The 21785-nt window shown below is 43.3% G+C and overlaps 1 protein-coding gene across 1 annotated transcript in view; it reads right to left on the bottom strand.

Annotated features, from left to right (window-relative positions):
- Positions 1-2312: 2312 nt before the first annotated feature.
- ptprsb (protein tyrosine phosphatase receptor type Sb) overlaps positions 2313-21785 on the bottom strand; it is a 57986-nt gene continuing 38513 nt past the window's right edge. Inside the window, exons 11-32 of the mRNA XM_078264250.1 lie at positions 20335-20652; positions 19994-20187; positions 19443-19560; positions 18540-19202; positions 17678-17772; positions 16620-16873; positions 16305-16392; positions 15856-16074; positions 14875-15032; positions 13046-13161; positions 11199-11296; positions 10799-10922; positions 10154-10329; positions 9866-9985; positions 8865-9019; positions 8208-8493; positions 7457-7635; positions 6897-7023; positions 6657-6782; positions 5684-5838; positions 5379-5514; positions 2313-4992 (exon numbers count right to left, since the gene is read on the bottom strand). Coding sequence (XP_078120376.1) covers positions 4924-4992; positions 5379-5514; positions 5684-5838; positions 6657-6782; positions 6897-7023; positions 7457-7635; positions 8208-8493; positions 8865-9019; positions 9866-9985; positions 10154-10329; positions 10799-10922; positions 11199-11296; positions 13046-13161; positions 14875-15032; positions 15856-16074; positions 16305-16392; positions 16620-16873; positions 17678-17772; positions 18540-19202; positions 19443-19560; positions 19994-20187; positions 20335-20652 — 3974 coding nt within the window. The 3' untranslated portion in view covers positions 2313-4923. The remainder of the gene's footprint in view (positions 4993-5378; positions 5515-5683; positions 5839-6656; positions 6783-6896; positions 7024-7456; positions 7636-8207; positions 8494-8864; positions 9020-9865; positions 9986-10153; positions 10330-10798; positions 10923-11198; positions 11297-13045; positions 13162-14874; positions 15033-15855; positions 16075-16304; positions 16393-16619; positions 16874-17677; positions 17773-18539; positions 19203-19442; positions 19561-19993; positions 20188-20334; positions 20653-21785) is intronic.

The raw sequence follows: 21785 nt of genomic DNA, 5'->3' as shown, positions 1-21785 counted from the left end.
TGCACCATAAACCGGGCGCGCCGGCAGGGTCATTTTGACGTCACGATGGCGCGCGCCACCTTAGATGCGTCTAGTGTAAAACACGCTTTAAGCCTCCTTGTGACTCGTAACTGTGCTTTGAGAATTCGTTAAGACTAGAAAAGCGCTATGATAATGCAGTCCATTTATAGGTGTAAAGTTACCGGGCCTGTCTCAACACGTCTCAAGAAGATTAGAATCATGAAAGCGTTCAAATTACCACAGCGATTTGTCCTGTAATGAACAGAACAATACATTCGCCACACCCTCCTCCTTTTTGTTTTCCTTGGAAACATTTGAATACAAATGAGTGGTTGGCTTTATGAGAGTTTTCGAGGAAGTAGCAGGTAAAAAGGTTGGCCAGTCACACTTGGCAACTCTTCATATCAACAGACAGAAACAATGAGGATGCTGCTGCTGCATGTGAACTTTACACTGGTGAACTTGCACATAGTAGGCCTACTAAAAAGTGAAACACGTGTAGAACTATTCTAAAATCAGATGTATCCATTGTGCAGTCAATGCTAACTAATGAGTGGACCTTAAAGGAAAAATTTTTTTTGGAAATATGCTCATTTTCCAGCTTGCTGAACAGTCGTCGTAAAAACAAACACGTAAAAACATCTGTATGCTAATTATGAAGCTAGCTCCAGCAGCCGGTTAGCTTAGACTAGCACAAAGACTGAAAACGGGGGGAGCTGCTAGCTAGCTTTGTCCAAAAGTCACAAATCCAACTACACACACCTCAAAAGCTCACTAATTAACACGTTATCTATTTTTTAGTTTACTCTTCGGAAAGAGCAAAAATATACAGAATGTGTAACATTATAACGTATGGTTTCACCCATAGACAGTATATAAATGGACCAACAGATCCCGTTGCTCTGGACGGAGACCAGTGAAAGATATTAGAAGCATTTTTCCGGTGATGGCTGAGCGTTACTGTGCAGCCTCCAACTGAGAGAGACGACGTAAATGTGCTGTGAGCAACCTGTCTGAAAGTTGTAAGTCTTCTGGTAGCTGTGCCAAGAGAAATCTCAATCATTCCCAATCTAGCAGAGACGGAGAGCGTAGGTATATGTAAGGAGATAACACGGACACAGGCTAATTATTGCTAACTAAAATGCTAGTTAACATTAGTAATTAAACTTAAACAGCTAATGTAAGTTGAAACTGCCTGCGAGCTTCTCCTGTACTATACGGTAATTCCTCTACTATGCGACAGTAAGTCGCGTGGTTATGACACAATTGTTAGCCTATTTTTATAAAAACGTCTGCTACGGAGCCATAACGTGAGGTACAAGGTAATGGAGCCTTTTATACATTGTCGTGTTTCTTTAGAAATAAACAATGGACAAAAAAAGTCTTTAAACGCTTCAGATGTAAAGTTATTCGCTGTCAAAGTGACGTCAAAATGAATGGCAGTCAATGGAATGCTAACGTCGGGTGATCGTTTGGTAGCATCAAAATGGCGCCATAGGAGGTTCCAGCTCTGAAGCAAAGCTTACCCCCTTGGTTTCACCTTTCTTCCAGTCCTTGTGCTAAGCTAAGTTAAACGACTGCTAGCTGTAGCATTATAGTTACAAATATGAGAGTGGTATCAACCTTCTTATCTGATGGTAACTGTCAAATGTTTAACTATGTCTTTATGTTGTTTTTTTGGCCAAACTACTGTTTCAAATATCAAGAATGAAGTTTTATGTCCAAGATTACAAAATGTTTTTCCCCTTAAGAAATTTTCCTGTATGTGTTGTCATGCTCATGTCATGTTACATCAGTTATCCTAAGTTTCCGGCTTGTGTTGCATCCATGCCAACATCCAAGTCTTGACTGACAAACTTGTATTTTTCTGAAAGGTCAAATATATCCAACTTGGCACTTATCCAAATACAGGCGTTTAATGCAATATTTTACATTCTAAGTAACATTAAGTATTTTAATCCTTACACTACCAGCAGTCGTTAGGAATCTTTCCCATCTCCACCATCTGCCCCATGCCTCTGCTCTTACCATACTGTAATGCTACAGCTGGAGAGTTATTACAGCTGAACTAAATGCAACTTCATTTTGTGGCTCCAAAGCAGCTGAAACCGTTTTGTAAAAGTTACATTTAAACTTCCAACCATTTTTTTTAATGTAATCCTGTGTGCAGTGTATTCACTAAAAGCTGGGTACAGTCAGTGAGTGCATTTCAGTTTAGAGTTACTTTGGTCCCTTCTAGTGGACGAGGAGTGAATAACAATAAAAAAAGGCCACATGAATCACACAGCTCATTGTGCTGTATATTCAATCATTCTGCTTTTAATACAAAGTCAAGATACAATATCTACATCCATGGTTTGAAAGGAAAGAACAGGTACATAAGTTAGGGGGGTGGCGTCATCAGAGCGGGCCCTCAACAAATTTCATATTATGTTTTATGTGTGTGCCTTTTATATTTCTCTTGACACAATAATCATTAGAAATTCAAAGGAATAACATTTTGTATATATGTCACACACTGTAAAGACGTCTGGACCACACATAGATTTCACATCAGAATAATTTCAGATATAAACAATGACCTTTGAGGGTGTGTGTAGCTGGGCCATTCTTAACCCATTCTTTGTCAAAAATACACTTGCTACCATGTGCTTTCCAGCAAAATAAATACTAACAGCTTGTCTGAGGTTTTCACCAACAAGTCTGCTCTATATATCTCATTTCTTTTGATGCCCTTGGGCTGGACCATACCTGTTGCTGTGATCACACCACTGCTGTTGCTATGGAGGTCAAGTGGGGGAGGGCATCAACAGAGCATCACTGTAAACTTAAACTAGGTCTGCCTCTAACGCACATCTCTAGCTAACTAGTCGGACATCAGTAATCAGTATCAAATAGCACCCTACACAGAGGGCATACTTTATAATAATAAAGCAAATAAAAAAGCACCAAAACTGACCATTAAAAATAAAAAAACAAACAGTGACAATATCATACTTTAACATTGGCTCGCCAAAGAAACAAGTAAACAACATCCTATTGGTTATAGTTGGTAGATATCCCAAATAAATAGATTCAAAACAAACGTAAAAAGTAACAAAATAGAATAAATATCTTAAAAAATCATATGAAATAAATATGACAAATTGAACAATAAGGCTTTTTTTTCTGCGACAATAACAACTACATCACATCCAATCCCACGTTATATCTTGTGCTCAGACGTATGCAACTGTACTGTATAGGACTCCAATGATAGACTGTATGTACAAAATCTGTGAAAACACCCGAGATGTCTGATACACTGGAACATCGCTGTGCTCTTCAATCACCAAGTGGGACCAATAATGATTATATGTCAAATCAAGAAAAGATATATATATCGATATCACGGACCTGTGCAGTTCTACTGGAGTAGACAGAGGGGAAAACATCATTTGGTAAAGTTGGGATGTTCTGTACAGTGTGATTTAGGAACAGAGATAATTTGAATGGAGTTTATATAAAGGTGGGACAGTTGGGTGAGGGGAGAGGACTGTTAAAAGTGAGCAAATCACCACTTACGCTGAATGTTTTATTTTGGCTTTCTCTCATTATCTTTCACTGTCAGTAGCCTTAAATAGTAAAACACCAGACTGTTTTAACTGCAAAGTCGTGCAATTCAAGTAGGTAAGCTTTAGAGGAGGAAGATGATTAGGAAACAACTTTCATCCTCAGTTTAAGATACTGTATGACAATAAAGGTTTAGCACACAATGCATGAACATTAAGCAGCATGTTTAAACACAAGAAATATGTCAGCATAAGGCAAAGACGTACAGTTAAAAACAAAAATCACGTCTGCAGAAATGGGATGGTAACCGTTTTTTTTAACGGGATTGAAGCTCAATTCTTTCATTAGAGCATCTCTTTCAATAAGCCACTGCTAAACTGACACAATGGGGCTGACTTCAAGAGGTGATGAGCTGGAGGATGAACAAGGAATACAGCAAATAGCAAGCAGGCTTTTGTTTAATGAAGAATGCAGTGGACAACAAATCTCAGCCCAGTTGAGGCTCTGATCACTGTTCTGAGGCCAGCTGTCAGCGAGGACATGATTTGGGAGCATGAACTGATCCTTGGCCAGTGTGTTTTAGAGCGGTCTCTAGTCTGGCTTTATGTTATGCTGGATAAAAGAGGAAGCTATCTCTCCTTAGGCCACAGTTCATGTTCACGCTGCATGGTTTCTCTTGGCACTGTGCGTCGGGTAAATGAGCATCCACATGCTTCTCCAACAGTCCTCAGGGTGTTGAGTCCCTACTGTTGGCTTCTGCTGAGGCATTACCTAGTCATCTGCTTGAAACGATAATCAGAGCCACCAGTGGCAGCAGTAGACACCTTTGAAAAGGACTCACGGACACATAGAAATGTTCACCTTTGCACTTTGTAACCCCCTTAGTACACCAAACCAATAGATACAAAGTTGAGGATAAAAAGCCCATTTAGGGTGCAGCAAATATCCAGGCTCTTTGTTTTTTTTTTCTTTATGTATTTTTATACACATATAGTATCATAATTCCTGTTCAGAAGCCGTTTGTTTTTCACTGGTTCATATTGGAGATAGCTGACCACAACACACATGTATTATACGTCCTTCACACTGGAACACTGAGGTAAGTATATGAATTACACATGGAGAGTCTCCACACCCACCAGCTCCTCAGGGAAACCCCTGATGAGTGTGGGTGCTGTTAGACACAGATTTGTCGTTGCTGTTTTTGTTGTTGCGTTTTGTCCTTGTTGGTGTAGAATTCATCTTTGAGTCTTGCTCCCAGAAAAAAGGTTCAATGTTCACGTTATTTCAGGCCGTCTTTCTCTTGTTTCACTTGTTGGTTTTGTTTGTGGACCTCAAAGCAGAAAGATGGATGAATGGTTGTCTCTTCACTTATGTTGCATAGTGGTCAAAGCTACCCAGGTACTCCAGAGCAGCCTGGTAGCAAAACTGGTACTCATCCTGGGTGACAAACAAACACAGAAAAAGATATCATTGTTGCTATAAACAGAAACAGACTCAGGCTCACAGCACCTATCCAGTCAGTTGTTTTGATCTAGAATCATGACAATGGTATTGCAACGGAGGCTTTACTAAAATCCTGACTTCACTGTATGTTGGGAATGTTGAATGTCATATCTGTCTTAAACTCAGTTTGGTGATTGTTTTCATTTTTCAGACAAACTAAAGGATTAAGAGTTCCTTTATGTGTTGAGAAAATTTGCATATGTCTTAAACAGATCTGTTTTTATTAACTCATAAAAAGCTTAAGTTTCGGAGATGCATGCTTTTCACAAGTCAGTGAATGAAGGTCTCTGCCCATGTCCCACATGCTGTTGAGTGTTTACCTCAGTCTGCACCATGGCTGGTCTCTGTGTGCGCAGCATTTTGACAGTCTGGAAGATGTCCACCGCCCCTTCGTAACGCATCCTCTCCAGGACAATACTCAGAGTGATGAAGACACCTGTCCGCCCCACGCCAGCACTGCAGACATAAAGGAAACCATTCGACCATAGTTTACAATGTGCCAGAGCTCAGACGACGACACGCTACATTCTGACCAACCCACTGCACTTGCTATGCAATTGAATGTACTTTTAATTAACGGTGAATAGTTTCATCATGAGCTGCTGAGCTGAACCCCACTGCTTACCTGCAGTGGACGCTGATTGGTCCATCCTGGCCAAACTGCTCCTTGGTTTTGTGCACTTGGCCAATGAAATCAATGAAGCCCTCGCCAGATTTAGGAACACCTTGCTCTGGCCAATCGGTAAACTGGAACTGACGCACTGTCCGTGATTGGCCGTCCTGAAGGAGTGGGAGAAATGAGGAGTTAAGAACGATCTAACTGAAGAAAAAAAAAAAGAAGCTGCGGGCTGCGATCTGAAAGTGTATCTGATGTCTTTTCAACACGTATCAAGATGTTGATCCTGGAAAGGCGTAGTTATTGTTTATGTGAGGTGATTATTTCAAAAAAGAGAGAGCTTCTTCTCGCTGTATTGATTGAGAGAGACTCTGCCAGGCAATATCCTTTTTTTTCTTCTTCCTTCTAATGATTACTGTTATCTGACCCTGGATCAGTGGCTGTGGTTAACTTGAAGCTGTAACGTCAGTGCGTCTGCTATTGTCAGCCACTCAGTAGGCAATTACATCTTTTCTCTTCTGCTCAGCCTTTCTGACTCCCCTTTAATGGAGATCAATAGAGCATCTGTCGAAGTGGCGTCAGTGCAGGACAGGCTTAACTGGAGTTATCTATGACTGGCAGATATGTGCACATGAGGACACACGCACACGCGCGCACGCACACACACACACACACACACACACACACACACACACACACACACACACACACACACACACACATGCTGTCAAAGTGATCTGGAGACAGCATGGTTGAATGAGTAATCTAGCTGCTGGAGCTTACCTGTTGTGTTACACATTCACATACAAAACACACACGGACCGACACACACTACACGTCGATAGGACATGCTTTATACCGCTGTCTTTGAACAGCACTGATGGATTGGGAATAGAGCAGAAGTCAAGGAGTGTAATGTTACACTGCTGTTTGAATACAACACAACAACAGGAGACCAAGTCTTGGAACACACAGAGCTCACCCTGGCATCTGTAACTTTGAACTCCCGGAGGATGTATTGAGGCATGTTGTACTCAGCCATGGGGTCCACCACAAAGTATTGGTACCTGGCTGAGCGCTCAGCGGGCCAGTACTGGTGACACTTCTCCTGAGAGAGCAGAACAAGAAAAAAAAAAGAAAAAAAGGATTGATGACATTGTGTACAGGGCTGACATTTGCTGGTATTTCTAGCACTTATGTGTGTGAATTAATTTACCCCTACCCGTCCCATTTCTCTCAGTTTAGTGAGCATGACCACTATAGTGGAGTTGTGTTCCCACAGCATCCTCCAGAAATCCTCCGTAGTCTCAGCCAGTGGACCCTGGGTGGCAATATAGCCTCTCTGTTGCCTACACACACACACACACACACACACACACACACACACACACACACACACACACACACACACACACACACACACACACACACACACACACACACACACACACACACACACAGATTAAGAAGCCACCTACTCCCTGTTTCTCCCTCTGTCAAGCATCAGACTGAAAAGGGGGTCAGGCTTCAGGCAAGAAGAGGAACAGTCAAAACATGTGTGTGCAACCACTCTGAATGCCTGAATCATCACAAGCACTGTGATTGAAGCAAGTGGCGTGCAGCGGGACAAATAGTGGGAACATGTATACAGTCACGTCAGATCTGACAGGACGTGACAGGTGGGAACGCTGTGGTGAAAACCTATCCATTCCATTCCCTCATCGAGCCATCATAAGAGGAAGAGGGTCAGGTCATATTAGTGTTTTCAGGAGCAAAACATACCTGTATCCGTCTATGTAACTGGCATTGATGTAGTCGGAGCCCTCCAGGCCTCTGATTGGCTGGAGGCAGACACGGGTGGTTTCATAGGGCATGATGTTGACCAGTCGGTTCTTGAATTTGTTGCAAGGCAGGTTGGCTGTGACAAACCGGGACGTGTGGGCTTTGGTGTTGGCCAGCCGCTAGATGGAGAGAGAAAATGTTCATTTGTGATGATGTTTCTTCTTCTTTTTTTTTTTTTTTTTAAACTTTAAAGTACATTATCCAGCAAACCAAAACTGATTTGGCATGCAAGAGTGCAGGATTATTTGCCTGGTTAGCTAATGTCCCAAGGCCACTGTACTGGTTCCCAATCTGAGGGGATGTGAGATGACAAGATAGGAAGGAAGAAAAAGTATTTTTCTGTTACACAAAATATTGTTCATTTCCTAAACTTATCTTTTATCTTATACTTATCTTTTTACTTTTTTAGATTCTAGGTAGGTTAACATCTTCAAGGCTCTTAATATTATTCAAGTGAAACAATTTTAGAAAGAAAAATCAATCTCATGTTGAACTGCTTACAACTCATAGACTCATGTAACTTACAACGAGGTATTAGAAATAGACCTGGCTTCATTTTAAGAAGCCACAAAGCAAAAATGTTTGAAATCACTTTTCTATTCATCTTTTCAGACAAAATCTCAGAATGTAATTGTGTACGCGAGGCAGAATATATCCCCAACCATTTCATTTTGAACACAATTTACCCTACCTTGAACTCCAGCTCCATGCCGGTGATGTGCTCCCCAGGCTCCACCTTGGACAGCTTCTGCATGTAAGAGTACAGACTCCTGGCGGCCACCTCAGTGTTCCCGCAGGCCACGGCCTCCAGCAGCGCCTCGTGGATGAAGCTGTATTGGTCCTCCGTCTGCACCATGTAGTTCCTCTGGGAGCGCATTAGGGTCACGTGGCCATAGATGTCCACAGTGCGTTCGTGTCGAATGCGCTCCAGCATGGCATCGATGACAATAAAACAGCCGGTGCGACCAACACCAGCACTGGTAGACGGAGAGGAAGAAGTGGGATATCAGTGGATTTTATTTTTGATATTTCATTTAAAGAAATAGTTCAACCTTGATCTCTGCTTTTGCTTTGCTTTGTCTGTCAAAGCACTTTGTAAACTCTGTTTTTAAAGGTTCTATATAAATAAAGTCATTATTATTATTAGTTTGGGAAATGGGCTTATTAGCTATTAACAGTTGGATGAGAAGATTGTTAACACCCTCATGTCTAATAGTGGTATAAATCTTATTATCTAACTTTCCGCAAGAAAGCAAATACGAATATTTCCCAAAATGCTAATTAAGATATACTGTGTGTATGTGTGTGTGTGTGTGTGTGTGTGTGTGTGTGTGTGTGTGTACTGTACCTGCAGTGAGCGATGATAGGTCCGGCGTCAGGAGGGTTGCAGGCTTTGACCCTGCGGAGGAAGTTGAGGAAGGGGGTGGGATACTCTGGCACACCGTGATCTGGCCAGGCTGTAAACTGGAACTGACGCACCTCTCGCCGTTCACTGCAGCCACTCTGATATAAGAGACAAGCAAAACAAATAAATTGGCTTTACTATCACAAGTCATACTTGTCTGTGCAAGTGCATGTGTACGCTTAATCTCGTTTGCATTACTGAATGTTCCAACATAAAACCTTTTAAGTAATTAGGGAGAATTGACACATTTGCCAATTCGTTTGAGTGCAGATTCTCAGATATATCTCAATGACTCCATCCTAATTATTGCCATTGTCATACAGAACACAACTAACTTTCCTCATATAGAATGTCCAAGAAGCTTTAAATTCATGCAAAAAGCTATTCCTATACATTCTGTATATATTAAAGGGTCATTTTAGATTCCCCAAATATCCCTACATTGCACACCATCTATACAAAACAAAGGAATAATACAGGCAGTGCTGAACATTTAATGTGCATTTTTTCTCTACCATATGACTGATCTTCAAACATGACGTTTCACGACACATCAACAAAAATTTGGAGAAGCGTGTGCTACACTTGGAAGCTACAGTTGGCCTAGTTTCTGTGTTTGTAAGTAGGCCACAGAGGCACGCTAGTCTGGCGGTCCTAGATTAGCCCTGTGCTATGAGAAAGTGCTCTGCTTCCAACAGTGATCAAATCTCAGCGCCTGACACAAGGAGGCTGGCCTGGTTTGAACACTCCATGAAGCCCAGGCTAATCTTTTCTGATCCGTGTGTCGTTCAGTGACAGTTGCTCCTCGTTCCTAACTGTAAACTCAAGAGATCAAAGCAGTTTGCACTGGATAAAACAGTAATTACTCGAGGAAAGGGCAGAGCGGTGAGTCAAGGGGTGGATACAGATGGAGACGGAGCGAAAAAAAGAGGGAAATAATTGACCTTATGCAGGGAAAGGGTGCGGACACAGAATGTGGCCAGCTCCATTGTGTCCAGCAGGGTGACCTGGATCATCCCGTATGTCTCTGTGCCGCGACTTGGCCAGTACTGGTCACACTTTATCTACACGGATAAAGAAAAAAGCATCATCATCATTACTACGACTATTACAGGTTTCACACTGAACCAAAGCAACATTCCTCTTCCGTTTCATTAGATATTTTAAGCAAACAGCCCCAAGAACTTTAAATTGCAGGTAAACTAAGATTTTGGGAGTCAGTGGCTTCCTACCCGTGACTTCTCCTCAAGACGCGTCATCATGACCACAGAGGCGGCCCTCTGCTCCCACACCATCCTCCAAAAGTCCCCGAATGTCTCCGCCAGTGGCCCCTGGGTAGCAATGTAGGCATTCTGCTTCCTGTAGCCGTCAATGTAGTTGGCGTTGAGATAGTCGCTCCCCAGGATACCTGCAAAACGAGACACTTGTGAGGCTCTCGCTAAACTGCAATCTGCATACGCGACATAATAAATTAACCTGAATGTATGACATCAAACAGCCTAACGAACAGTTTGTTTGTGGCAGCCGCTGCTTCCAACAGACGGCTGCTGGATGACTAGCGGATGGCAACAAACAACAACAAGGCTCTGTCGGTGTAAATTCATGAGCTGCAGATCAAATCCATTCTCCCCCTTCTTGTTCTCGGCGAGTGCTGGCTGCACTTGAATGCACTCGCGTTGTTTGTCAGTCTCAAGCCACTGCACACAGCCAGACTTGAGCACTGTTTGCAATTTCAGATTTCATCCATCATGCGGCTCTCCCTCTCCTTCTGGCCTCTCTTTTAATGTTCACCCCCCTGAACACAAATACGCTCAGACTCTCCCATTAAGATCTTAACATCTTCTTTACCTTGCTGTACTTTTCCAGCTAATGCTCACCTTCTATGGGAGCCAGGATGACTCTGGTGTGGTCGTACGCTATGACGTTAGCGTAGCGGTTTTTGGGCTTGTTGACCTCCAGGTTTGAGTGCTCCCAGGTGAACTGCTGACTAGGGTCGATGGACTGCGAAGAAGCAGCAAACACACACACACACACGTACACATTAACGTGTGTGGTGGCATTTTTAGTAGTGCATTTGAGGATAATGGAAAGAGAGTGCTCTGTAATGTACACAAGTTACAGCAACACACTGTAGTGCTGAATAAATCATGAACATAGAGTCTGCACACAGAGATACAAATGTTAAGTAAGATTTGCTTTATGACGCGAAGGCTTAACATCTCTAAACAACAAGGATGTTATTTGTTTATTCATGTGGAATAATAAATTATGTCTCACCTCGTACTCCTGGGAGAGTCGCAGGTTGTCGTTTGCTTTCAGCAGCTCTATGTGCTCAGCCAGCTCGCTGATGGGGATGGGAGGATGGCTCATCATTCCTGCGTGTCAACAAGGGTCAGAGGTGACGCACACTTCAGCTGAATAACCCAAATTACTGCAGGTTAACATCGCTCATATGCAAGGAGGTGAAAATAATTATCCAATCAGAGAACATCACATATCATTAAGGAACACGCTGAGGCAGAAAATCAATTTTGATCCATGTGCGAGGACAAAGTGAGGCGAGTCTTGTTTGTTTGTAAATTGTTTTTCTTTGATAAATTGCATTCTCTGTGATCAGAGAAGCAACGGCTCAGAGAAAACAATCACAGACAGAACACTAATTAGGAGGGGTTTCGGGGCGCGCACACACACACACACACACGCAGGCACACACACACACACACACACACACATACACACACACACAAAGGCAGCAACCTATGCCTCGTACAGTTGTTTCTGGAGTAGGAAATGAGAAGCTATTGCGATCCATTGTCCATTCAAAAGGCAAATAGCTACAAGAATAAAAGAAAGAAACACTGCTTTGTACACAATGAACACAATCTATTTAAGTCAGATTGCATTCTCGATGTTTCTGGAATTTTAATGCATGTCAATGCACTACGGAGAGCATTTAGAGTCATTCTGCAGCTACAGCTATCAAAAACAGGCTCATGTCAACGGTTATTTTCTCCTCCAGCCCGGCACTGCAGCACACACAGGTAATCACGACAAAACGCTCCTGTCACGACTAAAGTGACCTCAGATAGCATCAGCCGGCTTAGTTGGAAACAAATTTCATTTTTGGCGAGCATCTCAAAAGCCCAAATCTCAGGAGGGGAGAAGTGGGAGCTTCAGGGTTGCTGCCACATGAGAGTAAAAACAGAAACATATGATAGAAGAGAAGAGCAGAGGTGCTTTGTTCTGTGGGTTTTACTTTGCTTCCCACGAACATGTAAAAAAAAAAACCTTCAGACCTTCATTTATGGTTTAATAAAAAGCAGTATCATTTGACTTTATATATCCTGGCAGGTAAAGGACCTTTCTCCATGGTGACACATCTTGCCACCTTTTCAGCGAGAACCCTGTGAGACTTCTATAAACTGCAACCATAAAAAAATATAGTGAGAACAGGGATTCAATTCCTCCAGGGCATGTGCTTTTTTAGGATGCTGTTAATTTAATGGAAGAAGTGAAAGCAAGGCATGATTGGCCTGGTACCACGACCAAAGCAGCTGTGTTGTTAGACCTCACTCTGTAGGGGGTGGGGAGCGGCAAAATCCATGTAGTTACTTCACAGTGGGGTTTCAGTTGGTTATGCTGGCGAGAACAGAATCAATTCCTTTATAAATGATCACAGTTAACCCACAACTCACCTACCGATGTATCATTTTGAAACATTCGAGACATTCATGATAAGACAGACTTCTGTCATTTCTGTCTGTTCTGATGTGCTATTTGTGGCCTGGCCTGGCACGTGGATTGTGGGCGTGCGGAGATGATTCGATTTTGTCACACCGTTATGACTCAGCAGTGACTAAGCACTTAACTGTACTACCTGGGCAGCGGCCATTTTGATCTCAGAAACGACTGGAAGCTGACAGGTTGGTTGTGATGCGGCGGAGTACTTTCACAATCTTGTCTGCATAATCTTATCAAAGTATTCAAATTAGTCGCATGAATATTTCATCATCAAATGATGAGCAATCGGCAGTACACTTTAGTATGCAAATACAAATTGTGTGTGTGTGTGTGTGTGTGTGTGTGTGTGTGTTTGGGTGCCTGTGAGGGTCCGTGCTTCATACCGGGAGTCTGGAAGTTGATGCGTCTCATCTCCACAGGATCTGTTGGGTGATGGGCCATCATCTCCGCGTTGTTCAAAAGGCTCTTGGTTCCGGGTTCAGAGTCCTTGCGCTTGCTGCTCGAACACCAGTGAGTCAAAAGAGCAATTAGCAAATGCAAACAACTAGGGAGAATAAAAAACCCAGACCCAGTAGTGACACATCATTGGCTACGTTCACACCGCAAGTTTTAATACTTAATTTGGATTTTTTGCTCAGACCCAATTTCTTGTTTTTGGCTGTTCACATTACCTTTTGACAATGACATCAGATGCAGCACGCTGTGGCACTAAAGTTAGGGAGGTTATGGAGGAAGTAAGCATTTTTGCTTTTATTTCAACATGTTTGTGTAATGGCAGCCGTAACATTAATGAGCAGGTGCTGAGGAGAAGAATGAAGAGAAAGAGAGCCAAATTGGCTATTTTGGCCTTTTGCTGGGTTATGGCTGCAAATTCACTACAGAGGTCTGTGTGGACGCAGAGACGAAGCCTGGAGTGGTGGGACTGCGTTGTGAATAGCTTCACAGAGTTTATTCAAAACTTTCGGATGTAAAAGTCGCATCAAATCCGCCTTGGTTGTTCACACTGCGGCCGCATTGAAAAAAAATCTGACCTGGGTCTGATTCAGGACCACGTATGAAAGTGGTCTAAATCTGATTTGAAAAAAAATCTGATCTGGGCAAGATTTGAGTGTTCACACTACTTCTGAAGAAGTCTGACCTGGTCACTTGACCCCCAAAAAAATTACATTTGGGCCACTTTTGCCTGCAGTCTGAACGTAGCCATTAACATGGCTACTTGATTTAAGTAAATAGTGCATATGGTGTTTTACGGCTTTGTACAAGTCCTATGTACAACATCTGGTGTCTTGTAATTGCTGCGTGTTAAAACGAACAAAGAGCTTGAAATGAGTTTAATCTTACCTGTCAGGTTTGCTGCTTCCAGTGAAACGAGAGCAAGGGTAGGAATAATTAGCGGAAGAAAAGGAAGGAAACAGACAGATTGTTAGAGAGGAAAATCAATATTTTGTATTAGTATTCAAAAGCTTGATGGCCTGCAGCAGATATCACAGGCTTATAGCAGGCGTTTCATAACTGTCTGAGGGGAGAACGCACTTCGAAATTGGAGCACATTTGATGAATATCAGGCTGAGAAAATGGGAAAATAATCCAACATTAAACACTTAAAGGTACAAGAAATATCAGTGGGAGCTGCTGGCAGAATGTGAGCACAGGGCATGATAGACAGAATCCCAATGTATCTTTAAAGAATAAAGCTGAAAATAATCAATATTCTTCTTATTGTCAAAAAATTCACGAAAACCAAAATTAACACTTAATTGATCCTACAGCACTGTGCAGCCAAATTCCACCAGAGACCTTTTCCTTCATTACCATGAATACTGTAGATTACATTGAGTGAATCCCACATATGCCATCCTGGTGCCATAAATACTCAGTAAAACACCAAATATATATTTATCCGGCACTGAAAATAGTCTTCAACAAATGTAAAATGTACTCCTATTTGAGAAACGTTTGAGAAAAACTACAGTGCCCAGCTATTTAGGAAATTATTTAGCCGTTTAAATCAAAAGGTATTGAGAGATGATCTGATGCATCGTTGATCTTTTCGTGGGATTTGTTGACATTAAGAAAGAAAAAACATTATATATATATATATATATATAATAACACCAGCCTTATCCTTTTTACTCAAAGCTGATCAATAACTTTTGTCTCATGGTTATGGTTTTTGGCATTCTGTGTTACAGAGTTTATCCGCCCCACTCACTTTTTGTAAAGGAGGATAGCGATGACGATGCAGATGATGAAGACCACAGCCAGGACGGGTCCAACCACCCAGATCAGACCATCGCCAGCGTCCAGGGGCTGGGGGTCTGAATCTGGGGCAATCACGGGGTCTGTGTAGGGGCTGGCCACATACATTTTCTGTAAAGAAACGTACAGGCACATAGTCAGGAAAACAAGACACTGGAAGTGTCTATTTTAGAAATAACTGACTAAAGGAGGACTCATTTTTGATCAGAAAGCATGTTGCGTTTTTTTGGTATTTCTCAGTGGATAAAATAACATGTGCACATGACACTAAAAGCAATTAATTATATAAAATCAACACACTATGGCCCCAGAAAAGGTCAATCCCACAGCTCTTTTACCAAGTCTCAACAACATGTATTCCTGGACTGTGACCAAGCTGCACATGACTGGTTTTCCATGCAGATGTGTGTGTGAGATTATATTTGATCTGTCTTTGCATTTTAGTCAACACACAAATAATGTACCTGAGTTTACTGACATTATATATGTCTCTATAATCACAATAAACTGAATAAAGTGCCTTTTTATTAGTTCTGAATTACTTTTAAAGAGCTTCCCCCAGGGGGTAAAAGTGCTCCTAATAAAAAAACATCTAATAAAAAATAAAATCTATCCTAATTCAAGCTGTATATTTACGTCTAATCTAATTCAAATGTACATATATACGATCCAGAGCAGTGCACAAGGCAATATCTCTGCTACTGCCACAGTAGATACACTCACTCTTTATTAGCAGTGGCGATGGAAGTACGTGAAGGTTATTGCCTTTTGCTTACAACACTTTGACTGACGTGCATTTTATTGTTTTAGCAGCGAGGCCATATTGATTGCAATGTATAGTGACAGCCTGCAGCAGAGAAACACAGGCAGCAGGGAATGAGGGAGTGGTTATAAACACGGAAAGAAAAGAGATGTGACACAGTGGCTTTCGTACCCCGGTTGTGGAGTTGAGCTCAGCCAGGATGAAGAAGACGTACTCCTGCCCCGGCTCTAGTGCTCGGTTCTCAAAGCCTCCATAGTCCAGCTGATCCCCCAGGGTGAAGAAGGCCGGTAGGGTGGCAGGTGTGAAACGGGCTGTGATGTAAGCCCGCCGCAGGTCCACCTGCTTCTGCTGCCGAGAATCCCTCTGCTTTTGACTGATGTCTTTTAATAGCTAGGAGAGGAGAAACAGAGAGAAAGAGGGAGAGAGGGAAGACACAGACAAGAGGAATGAGAGTGAGACTTTCCAATATCTGTGAATAATATTTAAACACCGATATGGAATTATAAAGGGTAAGCGTTGCCAGGAGTTCTGAGCAATGGGAATGTGTGTGTTTGTTTATAGGTCCTCTCCTCTTTCCAGGCACAGACATTGGTGGGTGCTGTTATTGTTGTGGTTCCTACCTCCTCTAGGTCCATTTCATCGGGGCTCTTGAGGTGTCTGATGACGCCGCGGGCTCTCTTCAGCGGAACTACAACAACATACACATTCCTGTGGGAGCAGAGGAGGACAAACAACATAACACCAGTTGCACCGATACAACAGCAAACATCAAACTATTTTCACATTCCATTGCCGACTTGTTGCACTAACATCTCGTCAGTCGGGTAGTGTTGTCATCAAGCCACACACCTTTTGGAGATCATCTAACCTCTAGAGTACAGCAGGTCTATGACAACCATAGCGACAACTTCCAACCCCCCATCTTTCAATCTTACTTGACAGGAGTGCGAGTCTCCAGCGAGGGCAGGATTATGGTGACGGTCGTCTCAGTGTCGCGGGTGTGGTCAATCTCAGGGCGGCGGATGGTGATTGGCGGCGAGGTCTTGGCGGAGATGCGGTGGCGAAGGCCTCCCATGTTGCCCTCCGGAGCAGTGATCTTAAAGTCGTAGCTGGTGTCAGGCTGAAGGTTTGGGATGACTGCCTTTCTCAGACGAGCGTCCACCTCCATTTTCTGTCGGTTATACTCCACCTGGGGGAGTAAAGAGGGTTAGTGAAGTAAGAACAATAGGTGAAAGGCAAAGATGGCTATGATATCCTATTGTACTTTAACACGTTAACACTCTGCCCCCCCCTTTTTAGGGTGGTCTACCTAAATTAAAATCAATTTTTTTTATCTTTATCAATATTCTTCTTTAAAGTTTTCAAGGGTTTATTACAATGCTGTATTGCCCAAATTTACACCATATTTAAAAAGAAGAAGTACAACTTTTTGGGAAATATGCTTATTCATTTTCTTGCTGAGAGTTAGATGTGAAGCTACCACCAGCAGCTGGCTAACTTAGCTTAGCATGAAGACTGCAAACAGGGGGAAAGAGCTAGCCTGGCTCTCCAAAGGTAACAAAATCCGTCTACCAGTACCTCTAAAGCACACTAACTCGTAAGCATTAACATGCTGTATCTTGTTTGTTTAATCCATCCATCCAATAAAGTGTAAAACGTTTCACACGTGAAACAACGTGTTAATTAGGGAGCTTAGAGGTGCTAGTTGTTGGATGTTATAATATATAAAAATGGCCATCTCTGTGTACTATGGTCCTACTCCATTAAATTCTATATAAAGCCAGCATAAAAGGTTAACACTTCCACAGTTGGGAGTATAATTCAGGTTGGGGCCATGTGTACTAAAAATAAAGAAACCTATGATAATGGGAGGTATTATAATCAAAAGCACCTGACAAATGTTACTTTCAAATGTTGTATTATTTTATACGTTATCTTACGAAATGACAGACTAGGTCACTACACATGTACATGCACCAGCTAAAGAACATACAGTAAAGCGATAGGGGTTGCTGCTCTCTGGAAACTCCCAGGTCAGAAGAACACTGGTCTTAGTGGCCAGATTGACTGAAAAATTCCTCGGCACATCTGGGAAGGAAACAAACAAAAAACAGAGTCACTTGTGGTGAAGTATTTTTAATCAAACCAGCGGCTCCTCTGCTTTCCTACTGCAAACCTGTAGAAAATGGAAGTCACGTCAGTCAGATCTGTTACTGGGGGAAGAATACATGATGGTTAGGAGGATGGGCAGGTGATAAGGAGAGTAGATGGCAAGAGTAATAAGTACAAATAACAGACAGAACGGCTGCGGGAATGTGACATGCCACATTCTCAGAGTGTAAGGTTGTGTTTGTTAGACTCAGAATTCAGCATGTCAGCAAAGGCTTTGGTAAAAGGGGAAAGTGGGGGTCTATCAGATAAAAAAAAAAAAGCTTACCTGCAGATACAGCACCAGACTCCGGGCTTCCCTTGAATTGAGACCCAACACTTACCTGCTGTATTAGACACTGTAAGCCCTGTATTGACTTTTACCTGAGAGTTTGTGATAAGCAGTGCTCTTGAAGCAAACATCCATTAACATTCAGCCTGCTTCCACTGGTGGTGAAGGGTAGGTGATGAAGGTATAAGTGAGTGAGTGGAGGAGATTGGGGGGAGTAGTCGTGGTGCTCCCCTTGACTTTGCAGTTCTCAGCCTCTCTGAGGTGCACAAGTGAATGGCCGACCTGTAAGAACTGGCCCAGACTTCATTTAGTTTAGTGGTTTGGAGTGAAATCCACAGGAAAGGGTGCGGAGATGTGAAGCTGAACCAGTGCTTAGAAGGTAAAGGGTGTTCCTGTGGCCTGAGGCCAGCCCTACCTGTTTCAAAGGCCAGGGTTCGGCTCACCAAAGGTGGGCTGAAGGGGCCTGGCCCTGCCTTGTTGTGGGCTCTGAGTTGCACTTCGTAGGCTGTGCTGTGATTGAGGCCCAGGATGGTGTAGCTGGACTCACTCGCTGGTAGCGTGATCAGCCATGGCGGAGCAGTGGGGGCTGGAATGGCTGCCGGGCCAGGGTCAGCAGAGGGTTTGAGGCCCGCAGCCTCTTTGTAAGATATGGTGTACTCTGTGATGACACCGTTGCACTCCTCTGGAGCAGGGGGCAGCCAGGAGAACTGGAGGGAGCAGCAAGTGGCATTAACAAAGTCAGGTATTTTGGGGTATCCCAACGGGGGGAATATGGGAACTGTTATCTCGTGCTGCACTGCGTCTCCGTAACCTGCTCGGCTCTTCGCAGACAGGACAAAGACGTAGGAGGAGCCTGGGGAGAGGTTTCTGACAGTGAAGTTTCTCTCCCTATTTGTGAACTCCACTGTGCTGTCTAAAGAGCTATTCTTCAGGCCAAACTGTAGACGGTAGCCCTGGATTACCACTGGGGCCCCCCGGCTATCAGAGGCTGACTCAGAGCACTCAACTGGAGGAGCCCAGCGCACCACCACTGTTGGATCAGATCCTGGACGCACCCACAGGGAGGGGGGGCCGGGCACTGCAAACAACAGTGTAGGCATCAGAAAATCAATTGTCATATATATATATATATGTGAGTATATATATATATATATATATATATAGACATATATAGACATTTATCATGTAAATCTTGTGGAAGAATTAGAATTGATATGGCTGTTAATTTACTGCTGGATGGTGCAGATTACTGTTAGAACAATTCTTGAGTATGTTACTAAATCCAGTGCACTGAACTGTATACTTGGCATATGCTTACCAATCCCCAGTGTCTGCACCAGCTTGGTTTTGCTGTGTGCTCCATCCCCTTTGGTGGTGTACGCTGCCACTGAGATGGAGTACAAAGTCTCAGCTTTCAGGTCTCCTAAAATCAGCTCCTGTGGGGGAAAACACATAACAGCACCGTCAAATACTGCTAACTCATTCCTTTTTATATGAGACAATACACTTTCTTTACAGTTATGCATCCGTAGGAAATTATCAAAAAGTAACACATCAGAGGCTAAACAAATCTCTGGTGGTCAAACTTAATAAAGATTTCATGGCCGTCTCTGTGTAACGTATTGGATGCATTGTGCTGTTTGTATTAATAGTGAGTTCATTAATAATGAGAAGAGGACGGGTAGTCTGCACTCACATATTGAGTCGAGTCATCCTCCTCCATCTTATCCCACAGATGAGACACACCCCGCAGGCAGCCGAGACAGATGAGGGAAGGAGTGAGTCAAAGGACAAGGAGAGAGGGACGATGTTTAACGATAAAATAAATGACCATCTTTGGATCATTGAAATATTCAGTTATGACATCACCTGAGACTCATCCAATAGGAGGTCTTTGATCTGGGGAAGGTTTCGTGATTCACCGCTCTCTGAGCGGCTGAAATGCACCTGGTAGCCACGGACCTGACCTTGCCGTAACCGTGGCAACACCGACCGCCACGAGACTCGAAGCGCTGAGGCGTTGATTGGCTGGACATCCACCTGACGAGGTGCTGCACCGGGAACTAAGGACACACACAGACACACACACACACACACACACACACACACACACACACACAGAATTAATTAAGTGACCAACAGTCTAGCCAGTAAATAATCAACTAAACAATCAATACTGTTTAGGTCTGATCTACGGCTCCCACTCTTACCGTCCTCATCAGTTCTGCAGATCACAGCCGGGCTGTTGGGTCCAGTCCCCTCTGCAGTGAAGGCTGCCACGGTAACGTTGTACCAGCTCCATTTCTCCAGCCCCTCTAACACTGTCTGCCCCTGCGGGGCCGGGATAGGAAGCCCCTTCACTCCCTGGCCCTGACCTCCGCCTCCTGCCCCAGAGACTCTCTGGTATCTCAGCATATAACCTGCCAACTCGCCATTCTGACCCTCCATTGGAGGCGGCCTCCAACTTACTCTCATCGAGGTGGAGCTGGCACTCTCGCAGGACACACCCTCGGGTGCAGCTGAGGGCTCTGATTGGACAAGGAGCGAGGAGGGCAAAGAGTTTAGGAGAGACCCAAGAGAGTGGAGTTGAAAAAGCAAGAAGGGGGCGAATATACGCAAAAGGATAGGAGATAAGGATAAAAAAGGAAACAATAAGAAACTAAGGTAAACTGAACTGAAAGAGATAACACCAGGACTAACATGAGTGACGCAAAAATGGGGAGCAACCACATAATGTAAAAGCATAATGTTAGACGTAGAGCCTAATGAAAAAAAACCAGAGACAAGAGTATTGACCCCGAGTGGAAACTTAATTATACCAAAGGAGAATGTGCATCCGATACCCAATGATTATATATTATCCTTTAGCTGTAGCTAGTGGCATAAAAGGATCCAGATTAAGAATGAAAAACAGATATTGTTAAGTCTTTCTTTCTAAAGCAGGAATGCACAGCTCAGTATACAGGAACTCAGACAAATATACACATTTCACAACACCAGCCCCCCATGGTGGCATAATCCTCGAGTCCTCAGGATAATAGAGTGGTCTGAGACGTTCCACTGCTGACTAGGGGAAGGTCTTGGGCTTCACAAAGGGAAGAAAAAACAAACTAAAACATATCTCACACAGTGCAGAAAGGATTTAGGAGGCAGGTTTAAAAGAAGAAAAGAACAGGGAGCCTGGAGAGAAAGGCACTCAGACGGATATTGAAAATCAGGCTGGAATGATGAATTGCAGACAAGAATTGAATCAGAACTAGGCCGGAGTATTCACTGTAACAAACAAGTACAGAGAGCCAAGAATCACACACCGTCATCGCCACAGATCCCTTAACTGTAGGTATCGCTCACCCTATATAATGTTCCTTAAAGAGTGGGCACGCACAACGGCGAGCATGACCGAGGCGTCTGGGCTTGTGTGCGAGCTCGGGAGTGTATACCATGTGTGTATGTGTGGGAGTGTAATAGTCATAGCTGACAGGTTCAAGTATCTATCCACTCAGCCGTACAGCCACTGTTCTGTTGGCCTCGGGGGACAATCTAGATGTGCACCAAAGCTTGGCGATAACAAAGCGCACATAACCTCTCTGGGAAATGAATTCTGCTGCATGCAATAGTCTGCCTATCTGGTCTTTCTCTTTACTAAACCCCCACCTCCTCT

Source organism: Sander vitreus, chromosome 12 (assembly GCF_031162955.1).
Source record: "Sander vitreus isolate 19-12246 chromosome 12, sanVit1, whole genome shotgun sequence".
In the NCBI taxonomy this organism is placed as follows: Eukaryota; Metazoa; Chordata; class Actinopteri; order Perciformes; family Percidae; genus Sander; species Sander vitreus.
The sequence above is the reverse complement of the archived record's forward strand: the minus strand, read 5'-3'. Positions and strand labels throughout refer to the sequence as shown.